Source organism: Polyodon spathula, chromosome 36 (genome assembly GCF_017654505.1).
Source record: "Polyodon spathula isolate WHYD16114869_AA chromosome 36, ASM1765450v1, whole genome shotgun sequence".
NCBI lineage: Eukaryota > Metazoa > Chordata > Actinopteri > Acipenseriformes > Polyodontidae > Polyodon > Polyodon spathula.
The window spans coordinates 5,169,989-5,194,988 of record NC_054569.1 but is presented as its reverse complement, the minus strand read 5'-3'; the positions used below and the strand labels follow the sequence as shown (position 1 = coordinate 5,194,988).

Genomic DNA, 25,000 nt, shown 5'->3' with positions numbered 1-25,000 from the left:
GGTGTGTTCAGTCTGCATGCTCTCATAGGAGTCTCAGCTCAGGTGTGTTCAGTCTGGATGCTCTCATAGGAGTCTCAGCTCAGGTGTGTTCAGTCTGCATGCTCTCATAGGAGCTCTCTCAGCTCAGGTGTGTTCAGTCTGCATGCTCTCATAGGAGTCTCAGCTCAGGTGTGTTCAGTCTGCATGCTCTCATAGGAGTCTCAGCTCAGGTGTGTTCAGTCTGCATGCTCTCATAGGAGTCTCAGCTCAGGTGTGTTCAGTCTGCATGCTCTCATAGGAGTCTCAGCTCAGGTGTGTTCAGTCTGCATGTCTCAGTCTCAGCTCAGGTGTGTTCAGTCTGGATGCTCTCATAGGAGTCTCAGCTCAGGTGTGTTCAGTCTGCATGCTCTCATAGGAGTCTCAGCTCAGGTGTGTTCAGTCTGCATGCTCTCATAGGAGTCTCAGCTCAGGTGTGTTCAGTCTGCATGCTCTCATAGGAGTCTCAGCTCAGGTGTGTTCAGTCTGATGCTCTCATAGGAGTCTCAGCTCATGTGTGTTCAGTCTGGATGCTCTCATAGGAGTCTCAGCTCAGGTGTGTTCAGTCTACATGCTCTCATAGGAGTCTCAGCTCAGGTGTGTTCAGTCTACATGCTCTCATAGGAGTCTCAGCTCAGGTGTGTTCAGTCTGCATGCTCTCATAGGAGTCTCAGCTCAGGTGTGTTCAGTCTGCTCTCATGCTCTCATAGGAGTCTCAGCTCAGGTGTGTTCAGTCTGCATGCTCTCATAGGAGTCTCAGCTCAGGTGTGTTCAGTCTGGATGCTCTCATAGGAGTCTCAGCTCAGGTGTGTTCAGTCTACATGCTCTCATAGGAGTCTCAGCTCAGGTGTGTTCAGTCTACATGCTCTCATAGGAGTCTCAGCTCAGGTGTGTTCAGTCTACATGCTCTCATAGGAGTCTCAGCTCAGGTGTGTTCAGTCTACACGCTCTCATAGGAGTCTCAGCTCAGGTGTGTTCAGTCTGCACGCTCTCATAGGAGTCTCAGCTCAGGTGTGTTCAGTCTGCATGCTCTCATAGGAGTCTCAGCTCAGGTGTGTTCAGTCTGCATGCTCTCATAGGAGTCTCAGCTCAGGTGTGTTCAGTCTGCATGCTCTCATAGGAGTCTCAGCTCAGGTGTGTTCAGTCTGGATGCTCTCATAGGAGTCTCAGCTCAGGTGTGTTCAGTCTGCATGCTCTCATAGGAGTCTCAGCTCAGGTGTGTTCAGTCTGGATGCTCTCATAGGAGTCTCAGCTCAGGTGTGTTCAGTCTACATGCTCTCATAGGAGTCTCAGCTCAGGTGTGTTCAGTCTGCATGCTCTCATAGGAGTCTCAGCTCAGGTGTGTTCAGTCTGCATGCTCTCATAGGAGTCTCAGCTCAGGTGTGTTCAGTCTGGATGCTCTCATAGGAGTCTCAGCTCAGGTGTGTTCAGTCTGCATGCTCTCATAGGAGTCTCAGCTCAGGTGTGTTCAGTCTACATGCTCTCATAGGAGTCTCAGCTCAGGTGTGTTCAGTCTACATGCTCTCATAGGAGTCTCAGCTCAGGTGTGTTCAGTCTGCATGCTCTCATAGGAGTCTCAGCTCAGGTGTGTTCAGTCTGGATGCTCTCATAGGAGTCTCAGCTCAGGTGTGTTCAGTCTACATGCTCTCATAGGAGTCTCAGCTCAGGTGTGTTCAGTCTACATGCTCTCATAGGAGTCTCAGCTCAGGTGTGTTCAGTCTGCATGCTCTCATAGGAGTCTCAGCTCAGGTGTGTTCAGTCTACATGCTCTCATAGGAGTCTCAGCTCAGGTGTGTTCAGTCTGCATGCTCTCATAGGAGTCTCAGCTCAGGTGTGTTCAGTCTACATGCTCTCATAGGAGTCTCAGCTCAGGTGTGTTCAGTCTACATGCTCTCATAGGAGTCTCAGCTCAGGTGTGTTCAGTCTACATGCTCTCATAGGAGTCTCAGCTCAGGTGTGTTCAGTCTGGATGCTCTCATAGGAGTCTCAGCTCAGGTGTGTTCAGTCTACATGCTCTCATAAGAGTCTCAGCTCAGGTGTGTTCAGTCTACATGCTCTCATAGGAGTCTCAGCTCAGGTGTGTTCAGTCTACATGCTCTCATAGGAGTCTCAGCTCAGGTGTGTTCAGTCTACATGCTCTCATAGGAGTCTCAGCTCAGGTGTGTTCAGTCTACATGCTCTCATAGGAGTCTCAGCTCAGGTGTGTTCAGTCTACATGCTCTCATAGGAGTCTCAGCTCAGGTGTGTTCAGTCTACATGCTCTCATAGGAGTCTCAGCTCAGGTGTGTTCAGTCTACATGCTCTCATAGGAGTCTCAGCTCAGGTGTGTTCAGTCTGGATGCTCTCATAGGAGTCTCAGCTCAGGTGTGTTCAGTCTACATGCTCTCATAGGAGTCTCAGCTCAGGTGTGTTCAGTCCAGCTCTCATAGGAGTCTCAGCTCATGTGTGTTCAGTCTGCATGCTCTCATAGGGGTCTCAGCTCAGGTGTGTTCAGTCTGGATGCTTTCATAGGAGTCTCAGCTCAGGTGTTTTCAGTCTGGATGCTCTCATAGGAGTCTCAGCTCAGGTGTGTTCAGTCTACATGCTCTCATAGGAGTCTCAGCTCAGGTGTGTTCAGTCTGCACGCTCTCATAGGAGTCTCAGCTCAGGTGTTTTCAGTCTGGATGCTCTCATAGGAGTCTCAGCTCATGTGTGTTACATGCTCTCATAGGAGTCTCAGCTCAGGTGTTTTCAGTCTGGATGCTCTCATAGGAGTCTCAGCTCAGGTGTGTTCAGTCTACATGCTCTCATAAGAGTCTCAGCTCAGGTGTGTTCAGTCTACATGCTCTCATAGGAGTCTCAGCTCAGCTCAGGTGTGTTTAATCTGAGCTCTAGGGAGGGTTTATCAGCTTCACAGTTGAGCTCCTGGGCTGCTGCTGCTGCTGCTTAGTAATGTTTAGCGAATTAAAAGATTATCTAAGCAGCTCCTGTGGCGTGTTGTTGTATTGTTTTAACACCGGGTGAGCACATAGCACTGAGCAGTGCCTCTCTCAGGCTCCTGTCTATAAAAGGGCTGCTAACTCCTCCAGCCCCAGGTCCACACTCCCCTTAAGTCGACAGACGCCCTGGTATTTGGGGAATGTTCACTAAAACCAAGCCCTTTGGCTACAAGCCTGGTCTGCTGATCCCCTCATTCCAAATAAGGAGTCCGTTAAAAAAAAAATAGAAAAAGAGCCGTGTCCTTTTAAGGGCTTGGTTTCCTCTCTCCGGGGCTGGGCGGAGTGAAGTCGCGCCGCTCAAATCTGCTCTTTTTCAGCACCCGTTTCACCTCAGACCATCCGCAGTCTCCACTCGACCTCGCCTAGGAAGAACGGACGCACGCACACCCAGACGCTCCCTCTCCACAAACTAACCAAGTAAGTGGGCACAGCAGCAGTGCGGGCGGTTTACTGTGTGGGATTCTGGGTTTGTTTGTGAGTTATTTACTTTATGTTATGTGTTTGAAAGCTGCCAAATGCGTATAAGTTTCAGAAGTGAAATGAAATGTAGTTCCAGGCTGTTGTGTGTGTGTCGGTTCGTAATTGCGCGTCTGTCTGAAAGTTTCTGAATCGAGGCGCAGGTGGGAGTCTCAATGGAAGCGTGTTTGGTTTGGATGCAAAGCTGCGCTCTGGGGCGCCCGTCGGGCAGGCTGGTGATGCGGGGCTGAGGTGGAAGCGCGGGGTTCGTGTCGTGTGTGTTTAGCGGTGCAGGGACACTGCCCCCGGCTCCGCTGTCGCATCTGAAGAGGTAGACGGCTAGTGAGTGCTCAGTTAGCAGGCTGCAAAGTGAGATGTATTCGTGACAAGTCATCGCAGCTGTACAGCAGCTTGCAGCAGTTAGACGATATGTCTGCGGTCAGAACTGTTTTGAAAGTCTTTCACCAGTTCCTTTAGTCCCAGCTCATTTATTTTCTTTACTTAAATTTTTTTTTTTTCCATTTCAAAATGGCTTTTAAGACTTGCTGTAAAATAACGAAAAAAAAGCTCATATTTAAAATGGCCACACCCATTACTGGGCTTGGTTCCCGTGTGAGGCCACAGGGGGCGCTGTGGTTCTGGGCTTCCGTGAAGAAGTGTGTCTTTGAACAGGGGGAAGTGGATCACTGCCAGGGAGTGAATCTGGAGCGCAGGTCACATGAGAGGGAGCACTGCCAGGGAGTGAATCTGGAGCGCAGGTCACATGAGAGGGAGCACTGCCAGGGAGTGAATCTGGAGCGCAGGTCACATGAGAGGGAGCACTGCCAGGGAGTGAATCTGGAGCGCAGGTCACATGAGAGGGAGCACTGCCAGGGAGTGAATCTGGAGCGCAGGTCACATGAGAGGGAGCACTGCCAGGGAGTGAATCTGGAGCGCAGGTCACATGAGAGGGAGCACTGCCAGGGAGTGAATCTGGAGCGCAGGTCACATGAGAGGGAGCACTGCCAGGGAGTGAATCTGGAGCGCAGGTCACATGAGAGGGAGCACTGCCAGGGAGTGAATCTGGAGCGCAGGTCACATGAGAGGGAGCACTGCCAGGGAGTGAATCTGGAGCGCAGGTCACATGAGAGGGAGCACTGCCAGGGAGTGAATCTGGAGCGCAGGTCACATGAGAGGGAGCACTGCCAGGGAGTGAATCCGGGGCGCAGGTCACATGAGAGGGAGCACTGCCAGGGAGTGAATCTGGAGCGCAGGTCACATGAGAGGGAGCACTGCCAGGGAGTGAATCTGGAGCGCAGGTGAAGCACTCCAGTGAATCTGGAGCGCAGGTCACATGAGAGGGAGCAGAGCCAGGGAGTGGAATCTGAGCCCGCTGACGCCTTCGTGCAGGTCACATCTGTGAGAGGGAGCACTGCCAGGGAGTGAATCAGCCAGAGCAGGTCACATGAGAGGGAGCACTGCCAGTCAGTGAAAGATTAAGGTCACATGATATATTTAACTTACACATTTGTTAGCACGGATTTTCAGTTTAACTGAGAATACAAGTGGCACAGATCTCTCAGGAACGGCACCACACTCTGAGAGGGACTACTGCCACGCAGTGAACAGCAGTGCCCTGGTACTCTGGACGAGTTGGGTGTGGTAACAGCTGGAGCCCGCTGACGTATTTGTGTGCCCAGCTGTATTGTCAGTGTATTTAAACATCTGTGAATTAAGCATGCAGCCATTGAGGAGTGTGCAGAGCAGAGATAGCAAGCAGAGCTGCTGAGCAGAGGGGTGCAGGAGAGACCACAGCACAGCAAGAGCCCAGCGTAAGAGAGCAGGGATAGCAAGCTGAGCAGAGGGGTGCAGGAGAGACCACAGTTTAAGCCCAGCGTGAGAGCAGGGATAGCAACAGAGCTGCTGAGCAGAGGGGTGCAGGAGACTCTGCTGTTCACAGCAAGAGTACTCGTGAGAGCAGGGATAGGGTTTTGAGCAGAGGGGTGCAGGAGAGACCACAGCACAGCAAGAGCCCAGCGTGAGAGCAGAGATAGCAATAGAGCTGCTGAGCAGAGGGAAGCAGGAGAGACCACAGCACAGCAAGAGCAGAGCAGAGATAGCAAGCAGAGCTGCTGAGCAGAGGGGTGCAGGAGAGACCACAGCACAGCAAGAGCCCAGCGTGAGAGCAGGGATAGCAAGCAGAGCTGCTGAGCAGAGGGGTGCAGGAGAGACCACAGCACAGCAAGAGCCCAGCGTGAGAGCAGGGATAGCAAGCAGAGCTGCTGAGCAGAGGGGTGCAGGAGAGACCACAGCACAGCAAGAGCCCAGCGTGAGAGCAGGGATAGCAAGCAAGCTGAGCAGAGGGGTGCAGGAGAGACCACAGCACAGCAAGAGCCCAGCGTGAGAGCAGGGATAGCAAGCAGAGCTGCTGAGCAGAGGGGTGCAGGAGAGACCACAGCACAGCAAGAGCCCAGCGTGAGAGCAGGGATAGCAAGCAGAGCTGCTGAGCAGAGGGGTGCAGGAGAGACCACAGCACAGCAAGAGCCCAGCGTGAGAGCAGGGATAGCAAGCAGAGCTGCTGAGCAGAGGGGTGCAGGAGAGACCACAGCACAGCAAGAGCCCAGCGTGAGAGCAGGGATAGCAAGCAGAGCTGCTGAGCAGAGGGGTGCAGGAGAGACCACAGCACAGCAAGAGCCCAGCGTGAGAGCAGGGATAGCAAGCAGAGCAGAGGGGTGCAGGAGAGAGCACAGCAAGAGCCCAGTGTGAGAGCAGGGATAGCAAGCAGAGCTGCTGAGCAGAGGGGTGCAGGGGAGACCACAGCACAGCAAGAGCCCAGCGTGAGAGCAGGGATAGCAAGCTGAGCAGAGGGGTGCAGGAGAGAGCACAGCAAGAGCCCAGCGTGAGAGCAGGGATAGCAAGCAGAGCTGCTGAGCAGAGGGGTGCAGGGGAGACCACAGCAAGCAGCGTGAGAGCCTCTTCAGTGCCAGTGCAGTGGTTCAGTAGTATAGGGGGCAGTAACATTTTCATTTTGGCATTGCAGGTGCAATGCACACTGTTGTAACATATCAGCACCAGACAGTGTGCTTCAGTGTCAGCACCAGTCTGTACTGTGCAGAATGTGTTCCTAACCCACTGTGTTCCACTGTGGTGTGCTGATGCTTCTCCTAGCTGTGGCAGCGTTTCACCTGGAAGACTTTCTCAATGTCTTGGGTGCTTGCTGGCACTGGTGTTGAAGCGAGTCGCATACCCAGCCCCTGCAAGACGAGAGAGTGGCGTCAGGGGCGCATTGCGCCGAGGGGCTGCTGCCCTGCAGCTATCCTTTCTGCTGCCCTTTCATCCCATCCCCAGTATAAGCGAGAGTCAGGATATCTGCAAGAGGCTTTTACACAGCTCCCAGCTCGCCGACGCGAAGCAGGGAAAGGAGTGGGAGCAATGTGGAGACCCAGGACACTGTACGAAAAGGAGAGCCCTGAGATCCCTCCCGTCCCTCTGCACAGCTGCACCGCCTTCATTTTCATATCTCTTTTAGAATGACTTTTTATTATTTTATTATTAAGTTTTGGCAGGGCGACTTCTCGAACTCCGCAGAGTTTCACACAAACTGATATTTCAGAGTCGTGAGATTCAGGCAGCGACATCAGACTGCTGTCGGTATATAATAATAATAATAATAATAATAAAATACTTGACGTATTAAATTGAACACTTGAGTGTAGTCTTTCCTGTACCCTAATAATTCCCTCTAATGTGTGTGGCTAGTTTCTGCAATATGCGAAGTGGGAGTCTTAAGTCGAGTTGCTCTTGAAACTGGTCTGTTTGCTCTCAGGTGAGGCACAGCAAGTCTTGAACCGTTACTGGGCTGAAATGCTGTCAACACTCTCGCATTCTCTGTATCACACACACAGTCTCGCACACACTTGCTCTCTCACACAGTCTCACATGCAGTCAACACTCTCGCACACACTCTCACACACAGTCTCGCACACACTCGCTCTCACACACAGTCTCGCATGCAGTCAACACTCTCATTCTCTATCACACACACAGACTCGCACACACTCGCTCTCTCACACAGTCTCACATGCTGTCAACACTCTCGCATTCTCTCACACACACAGTCTCACATGCTGTCAACACTCTCGCATTCTCTCTATCACACACACAGTCTCGCACACACTTGCTCTCTCACACAGTCTCGCACACACACTCTCACACACAGTCTCGCACACACTCACTCACATACAGTCTCGCACACACTCGCTCTCTCATACACAGTCTCACATGCTGTCAACACTCTCGCATTCTCTATCACACACACAGTCTCTCTTACACACTCAGAGACATTCTTACTCGCACACACTGTCTCTCACACACACAGTCTCACTCGCAAACACACCCACCCACACAGTCTCTCACACACTCGCTCTCGCAGTCTCTCTCTCACACTTGGTCTCGCTCGCGCACACACTCTCTCTCACAGTCTCTGTCTCACACTTGGTCTCGCTCGCGCACACACACACACACACTCTCACACAGTCCCACTTGCACACACTCGCTCTCCCAGCCGGTTTCTCTCTCTGCAGTGTTGCTGTCTGGGTCTGTGGCGTCACACTGAATTTCTGATGCATTCCAGCAGCTCTCAAGCACAGAAGTACATGTTTAAACGTTTAGGAGCTGGCATGAGACGCCCACAGCCGTGCTTAATTGCACTTCATTTCAATTCAATGTTATATTGTAGCTGGAAATATAAATGTTGGCGATAAAGCCTGGCGACTCCGAAGGGCTGTCTTATTTTTGATTGATTTCCGCACAGCAAGCACACTTCAGCATCCAATCCCTCAGCAATGCTATCATCTCTTTAAAAGCATTGCTGAGGGTGAGCTTGAGGTAACCAAACGAACTGGGAAGTGGAGCCGAACATACCGCTTCTAGTTTATTTGTTGGTTGAGAAACTGCTGCTCTATAATATACAGAGCAGAGCTTCCAGCAATAGGTGCAGCTGTTAGAAACTGACTAACTCGCTGAGTTTCAAACCTGCCGTTTATTCCTTGAACCACAGTGACAGATTAGAAATCAGCTGAACCCCAGCGCTGAGCAGAGCTGGACCGGTCCGGGAGGGATTTCAGTGGGGACGAGGGCTGTCCTGCTCCCTGGACAGTGACAGCTCGTCTGGGTCGCTGTTCATTCCTTCAGTCTGTTACTGTGTGGCACTGGAGACGCTAATTGACTGGACAGTTCGTTCGGCCACGTTTCCACTGACAGGAGGGTTCTTGTGAGATGCTGTGTGCTAACGAACAGGAAGGAGCAGATTCCAGACAGATGTTGGGCTTGCACTGAGAGATTCGGTCCTCTTATCTTGTTTCCAAGGTTTGTACAAATGTGTGCAACTTGCCTGGGCAGCTGTGTAAATAAGAGTTCATGCATCCGTTCTGAAGAGACTCTGTGAGGGGGTACAGCCAGGGGAAACCACTTCTGCAACAGAACGAAGGGCTGTGAATGGAACCCGGTTTCCTCGCGGAATTGGGCATGCTTGTGTTCTCATCTGTAACAGCTTTGACCTTTTAACCCCTCAGGAACGGAAGCTGCTTTCTCAGTGATTGACAGACTCTCTTCGAGATGGCATCCCAGGTGAACATTCGAGGACATGGGAAGGGTCACTAGCGTGTGCAGTCTGCATGTCTTTCCCCCCTTCACCGCTCTGACCGCGTGTGTGTGTGTGTGACCACGCTTGTTACTTTGCTGCTTACTCAAGGCTTTTGAACTGCAGCGAAAGGCAGCACTGAAATGAGACCACACCGCTGTCCGAGTAACAGTTAAGATTCTAGACCTGCCGTTAATGGTGTGATGCAAATAAACGTTGACCTCAAACTGCACTTCCAGTGTGAATCTTGCAATGAGGGCTCCTCTTAAGCTGCCAGTAAGGTGTAGCCAAACAGCTGTGACTCTGTTTCAATGCTATGCGCTTTCACAACAAGTAAAAAGCATTCACTTTAGTTAATAACATCATGGACACTGATCTCCCAGCAAGAAATGAAGCTGCAGGACAGAGGGGGGTCCAATATCAACCAGCTGGACACGACTCCCGCTAGGTCTGGCTGAGACCAAGGTCCAAACTGATGGTGCAGTTGGAGGGTCAGGCTGTCCAGTTTGAGGGCTGTGTTTCACATAGTTTGGTAAATGAATGAATGCAGTGAGAGAGAGTAACAGAAAGGAAGCCCTGGCTGCTTTCTTCCCAGAGGCAGGAGCTGCAACTGCTGGTGTTGGCTTTGGATCGAGTGCGTCTCTGCTGGGTCTCTAACTCCCCTCCCCCTCTCTCCTCCGCCCTCCCCAGAAAAACGAGAACATGGCAAACAAGGGACCCTCGTACGGGCTGAGCCGTGAGGTGGCGAGCAGGATCGAGAAGAAGTACGACGCAGAGCTGGAGGACAGACTCACAGAGTGGATCATAGTGCAGTGTGGGCCCAGCGTGGGGAAGCCAGAGCCCGGCCGGCAGGGCTTCCAGGCATGGCTGAAGGATGGCATTGTGAGTAGGGGAAGGGGGAAGGGGAGGTAGATATTGTGTATTCCCAGTGCTTCTCTGACTTTTCATCCTGGTTCTAGGTCCTCAGTGAGCTGATAAACAGCCTGTACCCTCCCTCAGAGAAGCCCATCAAGAAGATCCAGACCTCCACCATGGCCTTCAAGCAGATGGAGCAGGTGGCCCAGTTCCTGAAGGCGGCCGAGAACTATGGAGTGGTGAAGACTGACAGCTTCCAGACTGTCGACCTGTGGGACGGTACAGCAGCGATCTTTCCTTCTTTCTCTCAACACCTGTCCTTTGCTCGCAGCATCCCTCTCTCACACTCCTCCTCCCTTTTCTTCCACAGGGAAGGACTTGGCAGCGGTTCAGCGGACGATCCTGGCCCTGGGCAGCATCGCTGTCACGAAGGATGACGGCTTTTACAAGGGAGACCCCAGCTGGTTTCACAGGTAAAGTGCTGCCTTTCCCCTGGGGTGGGGGATGCAAACAGATGTGGATCTGTGGTGGTTTAGAAGCAAGAGTCTGTTTTCAAGTTGTTTTAAAAGGCAGTGCATTATACGAAACGGTGGGATGTTACTGACGCGCACGCTGCTGGAGCGGTGGTCCGGGCGCTCATCACCTCTCCCGTCTCTCTCTTGCAGGAAGGCTCATGAGAATCGTCGTGATTTCAGTGACGAGCAGTTGAAGGAGGGGAAGAACGTGATCGGTCTGCAGATGGGCTCCAACAAGGGGGCTTCGCAGGCTGGGGGCACTGGGTACGGACGACCCAGGCAGATCATCAACAACTGAGCTGAGAGGGGCGAGAAACCAACCAGGAGACACCCCCAGCCAATCCAAAGACACTCTGGGATACCTCCCCGCCCCATGCAACCACCAATCAGGAGACAGCCCGACCCAGGCACAGCCTATCCCAGTGCGCACTCTTCCAGGGGGGGCATCCTCCTGCACAGCAAAGTCTTAAAAGGTCCAAGAAGGATCTCTTGAACCAAAAACTTTCCGACCAAAAAAATGAAAACATGACCAAAATCAAGAAACCTGAGGGAAGAGAGAGACCTTATTCCACTCCATAATACACACCCCTTACTCATAACACACACTCCCCTCTGTAACACACACACTCACACACACTTCTTGTAGTTTTGTTTTTATTTAAATCTTGAATGTCTTAATTATCTGTTTGTTTCTTACCCCAAGTAAGAAACAAACAAAAATAACTACATTTAATAAAAACAACTGCATTCCCCGGACCGGCTTCTCCCACTGTCTCTCGAGTGAAATTGCATCAGAATTTCTTACAATTTCCTTGTCAAACCCCCAAATTTTGTAAATGTTCTTTTGAAATGATAATAATAATAAAATAAGTCCAGTTTAATCGAGCTGCTGTCCTGGGTGTTTCTTTGAGTTGGCTCTGCTTTGGGTGAAACTGCAAATCTCTTCTTTCTTCTATAGATTTTTAAAATGGCTTTTTTCCTGCAGACCAGACCTTGTTCACACCAGCAATCCGAACTGAAATGCATGGGGTTCCGCAGCTAGAGAGACCCAGTGATGCTTGCAGCAGGATAGAGTCAGGCAGAGCCTGTGAGTCAGGCGAGCGCTGCTGCTTTGCACGTCTCGTTCACAAAGAAACAAGGGCCAAAGAGACAAACCCATCCATACTCTCACATACAGGCTTGGGCTGATCCAGGCTAGGGTTCAGGGCAGGCATTCGTCTTCACTGAAGTCCTCTTTCAAGCAAAACATTTAGCTCCCTTTGCATACATGTGGCCGTTCCCCAATTAGAATGCGGTGACCACCTTCCACACCTTTCAATAAGCATCGAGAAGGACTTCCAGTGGAAATGCTGCTCGTTGGAGGGCTGCACACGGGTGGGGAGCTGCAGAGGGTGATGCCAGACCCACCTTTATTCCACCAAACATCTCCTCTCCCCACAGCTCCTGCAGCAGACTGCGATCCTTCACATTCTTCTGCTGGATAGTGCTGAGGGATTGTGCATGCAGCAGTCTATAGCTTGCAGAGGGGTTGTAGTAAGGGGGTAGCTGTGTAGATTGCAGAGGGGTTGTAGTAAGGGGGTAGCAGTGTAGATTGCAGAGGGGTTGTAGTAAGGGGGTAGCAGTGTAGATTGCAGAGGGGTTGTAGTAAGGGGATAGCAGTGTAGATTGCAGAGGGGTTGTAGTAAGGGGGTAGCAGTGTAGATTGCAGAGGGGTTGTAGTAAGGGGGTAGCTGTGTAGATTGCAGAGGGGTTGTAGTAAGGGGGTAGCTGTGTAGATTGCAGAGGGGTTGTAGTAAGGGGGTAGCTGTGTAGATTGCAGAGGGGTTGTAGTAAGGGGGTAGCTGTGTAGATTGCAGAGGGGTTGTAGTAAGGGGGTAGCTGTGTAGATTGCAGAGGGGTTGTAGTAAGGGGGTAGCTGTGTAGATTGCAGAGGGGTTGTAGTAAGGGGGTAGCTGTGTAGATTGCAGAGGGGTTGTAGTAAGGGGGTAGCTGTGTAGATTGCAGAGGGGTTGTAGTAAGGGGGTAGCTGTGTAGATTGCAGAGGGGTTGTAGTAAGGGGGTAGCTGTGTAGATTGCAGAGGGGTTGTAGTAAGGGGGTAGCTGTGTAGATTGCAGAGGGGTTGTAGTAAGGGGGTAGCTGTGTAGATTGCAGAGGGGTTGTAGTAAGGGGGTAGCTGTGTAGATTGCAGAGGGGTTGTAGTAAGGGGGTAGCTGTGTAGATTGCAGAGGGGTTGTAGTAAGGGGGTAGCTGTGTAGATTGCAGAGGGGTTGTAGTAAGGGGGTAGCTGTGTAGATTGCAGAGGGGTTGTAGTAAGGGGGTAGCTGTGTAGATTGCAGAGGGGTTGTAGTAAGGGGGTAGCAGTGTAGATTGCAGAGGGGTTGTAGTAAGGGGGTAGCAGTGTAGATTGCAGAGGGGTTGTAGTAAGGGGGTAGCTGTGTAGATTGCAGAGGGGTTGTAGTAAGGGGGTAGCTGTGTAGATTGAAGAGGGGTTGTAGTAAGGGGGTAGCAGTGTAGATTGCAGAGGGGTTGTAGTAAGGGGGTAGCAGTGTAGATTGCAGAGGGGTTGTAGTAAGGGGGTAGCAGTGTAGATTGCAGAGGGGTTGTAGTAAGGGGGTAGCTGTGTAGATTGCAGAGGGGTTGTAGTAAGGGGGTAGCTGTGTAGATTGCAGAGGGGTTGTAGTAAGGGGGTAGCTGTGTAGATTGAAGAGGGGTTGTAGTAAGGGGGTAGCAGTGTAGATTGCAGAGGGGTTGTAGTAAGGGGGTAGCTGTGTAGATTGAAGAGGGGTTGTAGTAAGGGGGTAGCTGTGTAGATTGCAGAGGGGTTGTAGTAAGGGGGTAGCTGTGTAGATTGCAGAGGGGTTGTAGTAAGGGGGTAGCTGTGTAGATTGCAGAGGGGTTGTAGTAAGGGGGTAGCTGTGTAGATTGCAGAGGGGTTGTAGTAAGGGGGTAGCTGTGTAGATTGCAGAGGGGTTGTAGTAAGGGGGTAGCTGTGTAGATTGAAGAGGGGTTGTAGTAAGGGGGTAGCTGTGTAGATTGCAGAGGGGTTGTAGTAAGGGGGTAGCTGTGTAGATTGCAGAGGGGTTGTAGTAAGGGGGTAGCTGTGTAGATTGCAGAGGGGTTGTAGTAAGGGGGTAGCTGTGTAGATTGCAGAGGGGTTGTAGTAAGGGGGTAGCTGTGTAGATTGCAGAGGGGTTGTAGTAAGGGGGTAGCTGTGTAGATTGCAGAGGGGTTGTAGTAAGGGGGTAGCTGTGTAGATTGCAGAGGGGTTGTAGTAAGGGGGTAGCTGTGTAGATTGCAGAGGGGTTGTAGTAAGGGGGTAGCTGTGTAGATTGCAGAGGGGTTGTAGTAAGGGGGTAGCTGTGTAGATTGCAGAGGGGTTGTAGTAAGGGGGTAGCTGTGTAGATTGCAGAGGGGTTGTAGTAAGGGGGTAGCTGTGTAGATTGCAGAGGGGTTGTAGTAAGGGGGTAGCTGTGTAGATTGCAGAGGGGTTGTAGTAAGGGGGTAGCAGTGTAGATTGCAGAGGGGTTGTAGTAAGGGGGTAGCTGTGTAGATTGAAGAGGGGTTGTAGTAAGGGGGTAGCTGTGTAGATTGCAGAGGGGTTGTAGTAAGGGGGTAGCTGTGTAGATTGCAGAGGGGTTGTAGTAAGGGGGTAGCTGTGTAGATTGCAGAGGGGTTGTAGTAAGGGGGTAGCTGTGTAGATTGCAGAGGGGTTGTAGTAAGGGGGTAGCTGTGTAGATTGCAGAGGGGTTGTAGTAAGGGGGTAGCTGTGTAGATTGCAGAGGGGTTGTAGTAAGGGGGTAGCTGTGTAGATTGCAGAGGGGTTGTAGTAAGGGGGTAGCTGTGTAGATTGCAGAGGGGTTGTAGTAAGGGGGTAGCTGTGTAGATTGAAGAGGGGTTGTAGTAAGGGGGTAGCTGTGTAGATTGCAGAGGGGTTGTAGTAAGGGGGTAGCTGTGTAGATTGAAGAGGGATTGTAGTAAGGGGGTAGCTGTGTAGATTGCAGAGGGGTTGTAGTAAGGGGGTAGCTGTGTAGATTGTAGGACAGGACTCCTGTGTCATCTTCACATCAGCTTTATTGCCGCTCAGCAGATCTGTTTCATTCACAAATAGCACAAGTTTCTGTTCCACTGTATTTACCTGATTATTGAGGGCACGCACACACACACACACACACACACACACACACACACACACACGCGCACACACACACACACACACGCACACACACACACGCGCACACGCGCACGCGCACACACGCACACCTTTTCTGATTGCTTGTCTTTCAGATTAGCTTCTCTTCTCTCAGTTTGTACAAACGCAAAGCCCCTGGATTACGATGGGGAGGTATTGCTACTGTATAGACGATGACACTGCAATGCAAATGTTCCTGTTCACCTGGCCCCACAGTTACAGTATTACTCATTCTTTGCATGCCTCTGCTCAAGATTACTCTCTCATTCATGAACCCATGTTCACAATAACAAGGCTGTTTATTTTTTGATTCGTTTGTGTTTTATTTTTTGTTTCCTTACAAGGCTAACCCGCTGCATGCAGGTTTTTGCATATCAGTAAACCGACTTTATAAAGCACTGTCAAAATATTATACAAAAACAGCAATTTGAGTATTTAACAGAGTTCTGAGCGGGGTTCTCAGAAAAACAGCTGGAACACGCCCTCACGTCCCAGTGCACTAGAGCAGACGTTTTGAAGAGAGCTCTGAAGCAGACTTTAGAAGTGTAAGAAGTTGCCTTCATGTTAATAATGAAAAGACGCTGACAGGTGCGTTATTGAAAGAGGTGTAGCAACACGTGGGGAGGCACGCGCAGTAGAACCCTTTAACCTTTAACCTTGATCTTACAAAGCTTGTATTCATGGTACTTTTGACCCTTAGCGGTCCGTTTATTCAGCGCTTGTCAGACGCGTCCGGTCCAATTGATTTTCACACGCGCTGTTTAAAATTTGTTCAGAGTAAAACAGGTTTAAAAGGCACTGAATCGCAAAAGGACACTCAGTACTGCATCTCCAGCCAAGCCCCACCCCTTGTTCGCTGTATTTTTCACATACCTCTTTATAGACCAGCACACTGATAAATCCTCCCCTGATCACTCGTTTTATCACCAAACTCCTCAATAATGTGATCCAAGTCATTATTTTATTATTATAACATCTCACAAAGCTCTGCAGACGTCTGTGATATTCTTTGGGCGCTGGATGGGGAAGCAGCTATCTTGTCTGTGTTATCTCTGTAGTGGAGGGGCTCTGTGTATTTCTCAGATACGGCACTATTTTTTTTTTTTGGGCTCCTATCAGTCTCACTCGGCCACTGAAAGGTCTTCTCTGCTTTTTCCGGAGAAGAGACCTGTGCTTGACGTCTTTTTGATGATGTTGGCATTGTCCGACGTCGGACTGGAAAGGGTTAATCTTCCAAATGTATTGGATTTATACAAATAAACCATTATTTGTAATCTCCTTGTGTACCTGCTGCTCCAGTTCCATTCACAATGGCTATTCCCAATGAAGGAGCTCTTCCATGATGGAGCAAGGCTGCGCAGCTCAAAGCAGACCCCAAGAAGGGGCTCTTCCACGAGGGAGCGAGGCTGCGCAGCTCAAAGCAGACCCCAGTGAAGGGGCTCTGCCATGAGGGAGCGAGGCTGCGCAGCTCAAAGCAGACCCCAATGAAGGGGCTCTTCCATGAGGGAGCGAGGCTGCGCAGCTCCTTCACTTACCTTGTTTCAGCGTCTGCGATCTCAGGAAAAGGAGACACTGGACCGGGTTCAATGCAAAATAAGGAAAGGAAACGCAATCGACTCGCAGAGCAGCCCCATCACGCCTGCAGCACATAAGCAATGCAGGCTTGGTATGATCTGGAAAGGGCCAGTCCTGACTGTGCTGAGATTGCTGTAGCGCTGTGAGCCCAGCGGCTGCTCAGTACAGCGCGTCAAAAAGCTTTGTGCATGGACAAGAAAGTCTCACTAAATAAACAAAGCACAGGTGATGAATGACTAAAAACGTCATCCTTTGGACAAACAATATTCAGAGCCTTTAATAGTCTGTGTGAGTGACTCTGGTTCGATCTCCCTGCTTTAATAAAGCTGGATATAAAGGGAATGTTTGAAAGCAGGGCTGATGATTCATTCAGCAGCACAGTGTGCCACTCTCTTTCAAACTTTGGTTTTCTGCCTGTATTCTTACTAAAACGAGATTATTTCGTTGTGCGCCAACATGCTGCTCCGAGGGGATGGCATGAAGCGCCCGATTTCCTCGCGTCTGCATCCCGATCATCCTGTCCGCGCCTCCCAGCGGCCCCTCCCAAACTCCGTGGTAATATCAAGCAGGCAAATCAACAGAGAGACAGCTGGAGGAAACAGTGAGAAACCTGCTGTGTACTCCGGAAACAGAAATCAAAGCACAAGCCAAACGCAAAAATCATCATCATTTTCATTCTGTTAAAATACAGCAGAGTGCACAGCTCCCCGTCTCAATACAAGAGTCCCTCAGAGAAGAGGCAGGGAGACAGATCTGACAGTGTGAAATACTGCAGAGCCTCCAGCAATTCTACTGAAATTAAAAAACTAAAAACTTAGCAGGAGCAACACAGTTTAAAACTCATCATCATCATCATCATCATCATCAACACGGAACGTGTTCTTTTTTCTGCACTGTGATTTTGTCCGTGGAAGAGAGGCGGCTCGATTCGGAGAAGCAGAGCTCCAGCAGCAGCATAGAACAGTCATGGGGAAGCTCAGGGACACTCAGCCAGAGCCTGGAGCTCAGAGTCAGGGAAGGAGGGAGGCATGGAACAAGGCAGCCTCTAATGCTGAAGACACCCAAACCAGACAGCTCTCTATATATACTGCTATATACTGTAGCTTCTACTCTCTCAGGTCTGTTCTTGAAATGCATCTCAGTACAGATCTTTATTGACTCACTTCCTCCCTGTGAATTAGCCCTGGTCCGTCCCTGTGAATTAGCCAAGGGATGTTCTTACCTATCCAGCACCAGCGCAAGACAAAATCAGTTTTCCCTACATTGCGTTATATATACTGTCCTATCCCCCGGTCAGTATACTGGGGGGGGGGGGGGGGGTGACAGAGCTACGTGGGGGAGATCAGGGGGGCTGCCTCCTCTTCTTGGTCCAGGCCGGGGGTCTTGCTGTGGGGGAACTGTGGGCGGGGAGGAGATAGTCTCTCCAGGGGAACCATGGGGTCCCTCTCCCCCTCTTCCTCTCCGCCTCCCTCCTCCACCTGCCTGTCCCTCCCTGCCCTGCAGGGGGCGCCCCGGCACAGTGCTCTCCAGTCCAAGTGGGCCAGCAGAGTCTCCAGGGTGTAGTACAGAGACCAGAAGAGAGCGAAGCAGCCCAGCAGCAACAAGGACTGGGGGAGAAAGAGAAGGGTTTACAGCACAAGAGAACCAAGGAGAACAGCGGGACTGGAGCGCATTCAAACATCACAATACAGTACACCCTCGCTAGAACCCCAAATAAAAAAAACTCAAACAGACAAAAGAAGCACACGCTGTCAACATCCCAGTCCGTACGCACGGGATCGTGCCACCTCCCCAGCGAAGTCAACTCTCGCTCTAATTCCTTAACGAACAGGATAAAGCAAAAGCAGAATACTGCATGCATGAGACGAACAGGCACATGCAACTCTACTTGGATTAACAATCTCATCTCATTAACTCACTCCAGCAGTGTATCGTTCATTTGGATTAGAACAAACCTCTCGATATAACGAAGGCTTGGGCCCCGACGGGTTCGTTACAGCGAGGATGTGACCATGCAGTAGCAGCGGTAGTACTGTTTGAAGGAATGGGAATAAGACTCCCACTGCATAGCACTTTGATCCACTCCTTTTAATAAGACACAGCTTGTTACCGATACCCTGTGGCTAGTCAAGCTTGTAGTAAAGCCTGGCAGGGAGAAAGCTCTGCAGTAGGAGTCTGATTTGCAATGCATGGTGGGAGTGCCCTCACCTTCAGGCTGTTGGCGGTCAGGGTGGTGACTGGCGGCTCCTGGATCTCCAGTCCTGGGGGGCAGGGCAGAGAGAAGCTGCTCACCAGGTACTGCCCCCCCATCGCATGCTCTACCAGCCTGGGGACCAATCAGAGAAGCTGGTTACAGGCTAACACATACGCCTCCACCAATCAGAGACTCTGACAGACTGTCAAGATTGCTCGAGCCACAGTATTGAACCACAGACCCAGGCTATTGAAGAAAGACTCCCCTCCAGCCCTCCCTCCCTTTATAAAAGCTGGTGTGTCTCGTACCGTTGCCTCTCTCTCACGTCTTCGGAGGACCACGATGAGCCGTACAGGGTGAGCTGCCAGCGGTTCAGAGTGCCCTGGGTCAGGGGGCCGTCAGCTGAAACAAACAGAGGGAGGTGAAAACTGAAGAGTTAAACTCACCCACCTTACCACTTACCACCTGTGAGAGTGAATGTGTGTGTGTGTGAGCGTATGTGTGTGTGTGAGTGAGTGAGTGTGTGTCAGTGTCTGTGTTTAAGTGTGTGTGTGTGTGTGAGTGTGACTGAGTGATTGTGTGTGCGTGTGTCTCTGTGTGTATGTGTGTGAGAGAGAGGAAGTGTTAACCCCTTCCCTGCCGTGCTGCTCACCGTGATCTCGCACCAGCAGTGTGTACACCCCTTCCGCCCGCTCGCCCCAGCAGCGCACCGTGGAGAACATCCAATCAGAGAAGCCCGAGGGGTCGCTTGGAAAGAAACACAGACAAGGGGGGGGGGGTTACAGGAACAGCATTTCTGTTTACTGAGCCCCCTCCCCCTCCACACAAACAAGGCAAGCAGTACATGCTAGTCATGGGTTTGAGCTGAAGCACTGAGAGGGGAGGATCAATAGAGGGGGCAGTTTGCTCTAGTGGTTAGAGCTGAGGGCTTTGAGGTTTGAAACAGCACCAGATGAACAGGATTTGACACATTTAACCAACAAATGAACCCTCCTTTACAACCTGCTCCATACCTTGTCGTATTCTACTACTGCTCTTAATTCTAACTATTCACTGGATCTTACACCTGCTGTAGGCCCTACTTTCTGTGCTGCGGTCTGGAGAGTGCAGAGCACACAGCCAGCGAATGGGTGTTCAGCAGCATGCTGTTTGTATCTGGAGAGTGCAGAGCACACAGCCAGCGAATGGGTGTTCAGCAGCATGCTGCTTGTATCTGGAGAGTGCAGAGCACACAGCCAGCGAATGGGTGTTCAGCAGCATGCTGCTTGTATCTGGAGAGTGCAGAGCACACAGCCAGCGAATGGGTGTTCAGCAGCATGCTGCTTGTATCTGGAGAGTGCAGAGCACACAGCCAGCGAATGGGTGTTCAGCAGCATGCTGCTTGTATCTGGAGAGTGCAGAGCACACAGCCAGCGAATGGGTGTTCAGCAGCATGCTGTTTGTATCTGGAGAGTGCAGAGCACACAGCCAGCGAATGGGTGTTTTTATGGTAGAATTCATTGCTTGTTTTGCAGCTCTGTTTCAGTGCCTGTGAGTTATAGATTGTGAAGCAGCCAGACAGGGAACTGGAAATGCGTTGTTTTTCTTTTCGCTGGAGACTGCGAGATTCTGGCTGGCTGCTCAGGAGGTGACTGTGTAAACGCTAAACTCACAAGAACCTGCGAGTTCTGAGCTGGGGACATGCCCTGCCCGCCTGTCTGCCCGCCTGCAGCCCCTCAGCTCAGTGCTGGCAGGGGAGCAGCCTCCATCAGGCTCAGGGTCGGTTTCAGTGATTCAATGAAACAGTTAAAAACACTGACAGCAGCACAATCTCCCACACTGCTTCTTTAAGAGCTGGACCTTGGAGCGAGCTCACGAGAAACCCGGGCAAGGTCTCTTTTATTGGAGAATAAAACGAGCTACAGGCAACTTCGGCAGTTTATCTGTGGTGTTGAAACACAAAACCTTGCCTGCTGTTGATTTTGCAAACTGATTTCCAAAGAATGCACGGTCACTGTTATTACAGGAAACGAAATGACGACATTGATCACTACACTGCCAAACAACTCTCAGTGCAAGCCTGGACCTGAAGAGGAAAGGGCGTGTCTCTGTCTCTCAGTGTGTGTGTGTGTGTCTCTCTCTCTCTGTCTCTCAGTTGTGTATGTGTGTGTGTTTCTCTCTGTCTCTCTCTCTCTGTCTCTCAGTGTGTATGTCTCTCTTCAGTGTCTCTCTCTCTTTCTGAGTGTCTCTGTTTCTCTCCTTCTGTGTTTGTCTCTCTCTCTATCAATTCAATTCAATTCAATAAGCTTTATCGGCATGACAAGAATACACAAATGTTGCCAAAGCAATTACAATGTATGTAACACACAAACAACAAACAAACAGTTAAAATGCATAGAGATATTTTCAGTCCAGATTTGTCTCAGACTGTGGCAGGCAGTTCCATATTCTGCAGCTAGTCCCGGTGTAGTTTTTGTGTTTCTGTGAGGTGGGTGAAGTCACTTCTGCCTCTCTCTCTCTGCCTCTGCCTACGGACCCACGGAGACAGCCGAACGGAGATATTCTGCCTCTGCCACCCTCCCTCTGCCTCTGCCTCTGCCTCTGCCTCTGCCTCTGCCTCTCTCTCTCTCTCTCTGCCTCTGCCTCTCTCTCTCTCTCTCTCTCTCTCTCTCTCTCTCTCTCTCTCTCTCTCTCTCTCTCTCTCTCTCTCTCTCTCTCTCTCTCTCTCTCTCTCACCTGTCTATGGCTCTGCGCGCTCCTATCAGGGAAGAGATGCCGCTGGGGCAGAGCAGCACAATCTCCACGTTGCCACGGCGAGGGTGTGTCAGGGTCAGCGTCACGGCCACGTGCTCCAGCGTGCGCATGCCAGACTGACCCAGGTGCGCCGCCGTCACTGTGGGGAGGGAGGGGTTAATCAGGGTCCCTGCACTCCTCAGTGAAGCACTCTCACAGGCTCGCTCCTCAACACAATGCTGCTTCACAGGTGAAGGGCACATGTGCATGTTGTGCCATTAGCCGGCACACCAGGGGTTAATAATAACAGCACCCATCCCAGCCACACCCCCACCAGTCTCCCCCTCCCCTGCCTGTTCCTCCTCCTCGCTTCTCCCTTCCCCCCTCTCCCTCTCCCTGAATTTTCATCAGTGTTTTGGCATTTTCCTTGCTTGTGTTATTGCTTCTGTCCTCACTCTTTCGCTCCTTGTAGGGAAGAATCCATCTCCTCCGGAACTGTGAGGAGGGGCTATGAGCTGAACGAGGGAAGGAGGGAGGGAAGGACGGAAGGACAGAAAGAAAGAGTCTGGGGAGTGCAGGGTTAACAGGCTGCAGGAGAGAGTGGGGCAGGCTCTTCTCTGCTGTAACCCTGTGGACGTCCTGTTCTGTAGAGTGTGGCTGCTTGATAAAGAGAGTCAGGGGCAGACAGAGAGGGAGGGGGAAGAGGCAGAGAGAGGCTGTCAGTTCAGAGGGATGGCTCTGTGTGTTTCACAATTTTGCTGGAAGCAGAAACACTACCTAAAAAGGGCACAGCAGAGGGGAGGGCTGGCCAGGAACCAAGCAGGGAACAATCACTCCTCCTTCTCCTTCTCCTTCTTCATATCCATCTCTCTCTCTCTCTCATTCCCTCTCTTTCTCTCCCTCTCAATCTCTCTCTCATTCCCTCTCCTTCTCCCTCCATCTCTCTCTCTCATTCTCTCCTTCTCTCCCTCTCTACATCTCTCTCATTCCCCCTCCTCTCCCTCCATCTCTCTCTCATTCCCTCTCCCCCTCCTCTCCCTCCATCTCTCTCTGATTCCCTCTCCTCCTCTCCCTCTCTACACCTCTCATTCCCTCTCCTTCTCTAGCCTCTCTACTCCTCTCTCATTCCCTCTCCTTCTCTCCCTCCATCTCACTCTCTCATTCCCTCTCCTCCTCTCCCTCTCTACACCTCTCATTCCCTCTCCTTCTCTAGCCTCTCTACATCTCTCTCATCCCCTCTCCTTCTCTCCCCCTCTCCATCTCTGTTAACCCTGCCTGCTGAAAGCACATGAAAAGCACAGCTAGTCCAGTATGAATGTAATGATATGAAGTGAGCTGACAAGGCTGGGCTCACCATTCCAGGAGACTCTCAGCTGAGCCGGGGCCCTGGTGATCACTCTCTCCTCCCTGAACACGGGGCTCTGATAGGAGGTGAGGTACGGCACAGACTCCCACACCTGCACAGAGACACAGACAGACAGAGTGAGACACAGAGAGACACAGAGTGAGACACAGAGACACAGAGAGGCACAGTGAGACACAGAGACAGAGACACAGAGAGAGACAGCGTGAGACACAGAGACACAGAGAGACAGACAGCGTGAGACACAGAGAGACAGAGTGAGACAGAGACAGAGTGAGACACAGAGACAAAGAGAGACACAGAGACAAAGAGAGAGACACAGACAAAGAGAGACAGAAAGACACACAGTGGTGAACACACAGCGCTATACCACTCTGTCAGTGCAGGGGTGGAACAGGACCAGCTTGATTAGCTACAGTGTGCAGAGGTAACAAGCTTGGTGTGTCTTGTTAAACTCATAGCAAAACCTGGAATGGAGCAAACTGCTAAGCAAAGGGAGTCTTATTTACGTCCATGCAATGCGGTAACAGACCTTTCAAAAAAATAAGCACACATTTTCAATAACAATTATTGAGCAGAAGCACACACAAGACTCTCCACTGTGAACAGCTCTGCAGCATCCCACTGAGAGGAATCAGGGTGCGAGAGATCCTCACTGCACTGACAGAACTGTATCAATCAGGGTGAGAGAGATCCTCACTGCACTGACAGAACTGTATCAATCAGGGTGCGAGAGATCCTCACTGCACTGAGACAGAACTGTATCAATCAGGGTGTGAGAGATCCTCACTGCACTGACAGAACTGTATCAATCAGGGTGTGAGAGATCCTCACTGCACTGAGACAGAACTGTATCAATCAGGGTGTGAGAGATCCTCACTGCACTGACAGAACTGTATCAATCAGGGTGTGAGAGATCCTTACTGCACTGAGACAGAACTGTATCAATCAGGGTGCGAGAGATCCTCACTGCACTGAGACAGAACTGTATCAATCAGGGTGTGAGAGATCCTCACTGCACTGAGACAGAACTGTATCAATCAGGGTGTGAGAGATCCTCACTGCACTGAGACAGAACTGTATCAATCAGGGTGTGAGAGATCCTCACTGTACTGAGACAGAACTGTATCAATCAGGGTGAGAGAGATCCTCACTGCACTGAGACAGAACTGTATCAATCAGGGTGCGAGAGATCCTCACTGCACTGAGACAGAACTGTATCAATCAGGGTGAGAGAGATCCTCACTGTACTGACAGAACTGTATCAATCAGGGTGCGAGAGATCCTCACTGCACTGACAGAACTGTATCAATCAGGGTGTGAGAGATCCGAGAGGACAGAACTGTATCAATCAGGGTTCGAGAGATCCTCACTGCACTTGACAGAACTGTATCAATCAGGGTGCGAGAGATCCTCACTGCACTGAGACAGAACTGTATCAATCAGGGTGAGAGAGATCCTCACTCACTGAGCAGAACTGTATCAATCAGGGTGAGAGATCCCACTGCACTGTGTCAGAACTGTATCAATCAGGGTGAGAGAGATCCTCAACAACAGAACTTACAATCAGGGTGGAGAGATCCTCACTGCACTGAGACAGAACTGTATCAATCACGAGAGATCACTGCACTGAGACAGAACTGTATCAATCAAAGAGATCCTCACTGCACTGAGACAGAACTGTATCAATCAGGGTGCGAGAGATTCTGAATGACAGAACTTTCTAATCCTCACTTTGTGACAGAACTGTATCTGGGCCTTGATCCTTACTGCACTGAGACAGAACTGTATCAAAAGAGATCCTCCTTACTGGACAGAACTGTATCAATCAGGGTCGAGAGATCCTCACTGCACTGAGACAGAACTGTATCAATCAGGGTGCGAGAGATCCTCACTGCACTGAGACAGAACTGTATCAATCAGGGTGAGAGAGATCCTCACTGTACTGACAGAACTGTATCAATCAGGGTGTGAGAGATTCACTGCACTGAGACAGAACTGTATCAATCAGGGTTTGAGAGATCCTCACTCTACTGACAATATCAATCAGGGTAGAGAGATCCTCACATACTGACAGAACTGTATCAATCAGGGTGAGAGAGATCCTTACTACTGAGACAGAACTGTATCAATCAGGGTGCGAGAGATCTTCACTGCACTGAGACAGAACTTTCAATCAGGGTGAGAAGATCCTCACTTTGAGACAGAACTGTATCAATCAGGGTGACCAGATCCTCACTGCACTGAGACAGAACTGTATCAAGATGAGAGATTCACTGTACTGAGACAGAACTGTATCAATCAGGGTGCAGAGAGATCCTCACTGCACTTGACAGAACTGTATCAATCACTTTTCGAGAATCCTATCCGAGAACTGTATCTTGTTAGCCTTTTTTAGAGGAGCATTCGGCCCACATTGTCTAGATGAAGACATTTCTGAGTCAACAAAAACTCCTAGGCTTCTTTTTCATAGATTCAGCTTCTCCAATTTCAGTTATCTCCCATATGATATTTAAATAATGTACAT

At 50.7% G+C, this 25,000-nt stretch overlaps 4 protein-coding genes across 9 annotated transcripts in view; 3 read left to right on the top strand and 1 right to left on the bottom strand.

The window, feature by feature from the left end:
- Window positions 1-3,359, top strand: part of bace1 (beta-secretase 1) — a 10,459-nt gene extending 7,100 nt beyond the window's left edge. The window contains exon 10 of the mRNA XM_041235007.1: window positions 3,311-3,359. Coding sequence (XP_041090941.1) covers window positions 3,311-3,359 — 49 coding nt within the window. The remainder of the gene's footprint in view (window positions 1-3,310) is intronic.
- sidt2 (SID1 transmembrane family, member 2) overlaps window positions 1-25,000 on the bottom strand; it is a 214,527-nt gene that overhangs the window by 155,354 nt on the left and 34,173 nt on the right. The window lies entirely within an intron of this gene.
- pcsk7 (proprotein convertase subtilisin/kexin type 7) overlaps window positions 1-25,000 on the top strand; it is a 152,561-nt gene that overhangs the window by 111,813 nt on the left and 15,748 nt on the right. The window lies entirely within an intron of this gene.
- On the top strand, window positions 3,253-11,324 carry tagln (transgelin). Of its 2 annotated transcripts, XM_041234968.1 has the most exons (6): window positions 3,253-3,410; window positions 9,002-9,056; window positions 9,760-9,951; window positions 10,029-10,203; window positions 10,295-10,397; window positions 10,590-11,324. In XM_041234968.1, the coding sequence occupies exons 2-6, from the start codon at window positions 9,045-9,047 to the stop codon at window positions 10,735-10,737; spliced, it is 630 nt and encodes a 209-aa protein (XP_041090902.1). In that variant the 5' UTR covers window positions 3,253-3,410; window positions 9,002-9,044; the 3' UTR covers window positions 10,738-11,324. The 2 variants fall into 2 exon arrangements, with proteins under 2 accessions (XP_041090902.1, XP_041090903.1); XM_041234969.1 differs by lacking the exon at window positions 9,002-9,056 and having other exon boundaries at window positions 3,259-3,410.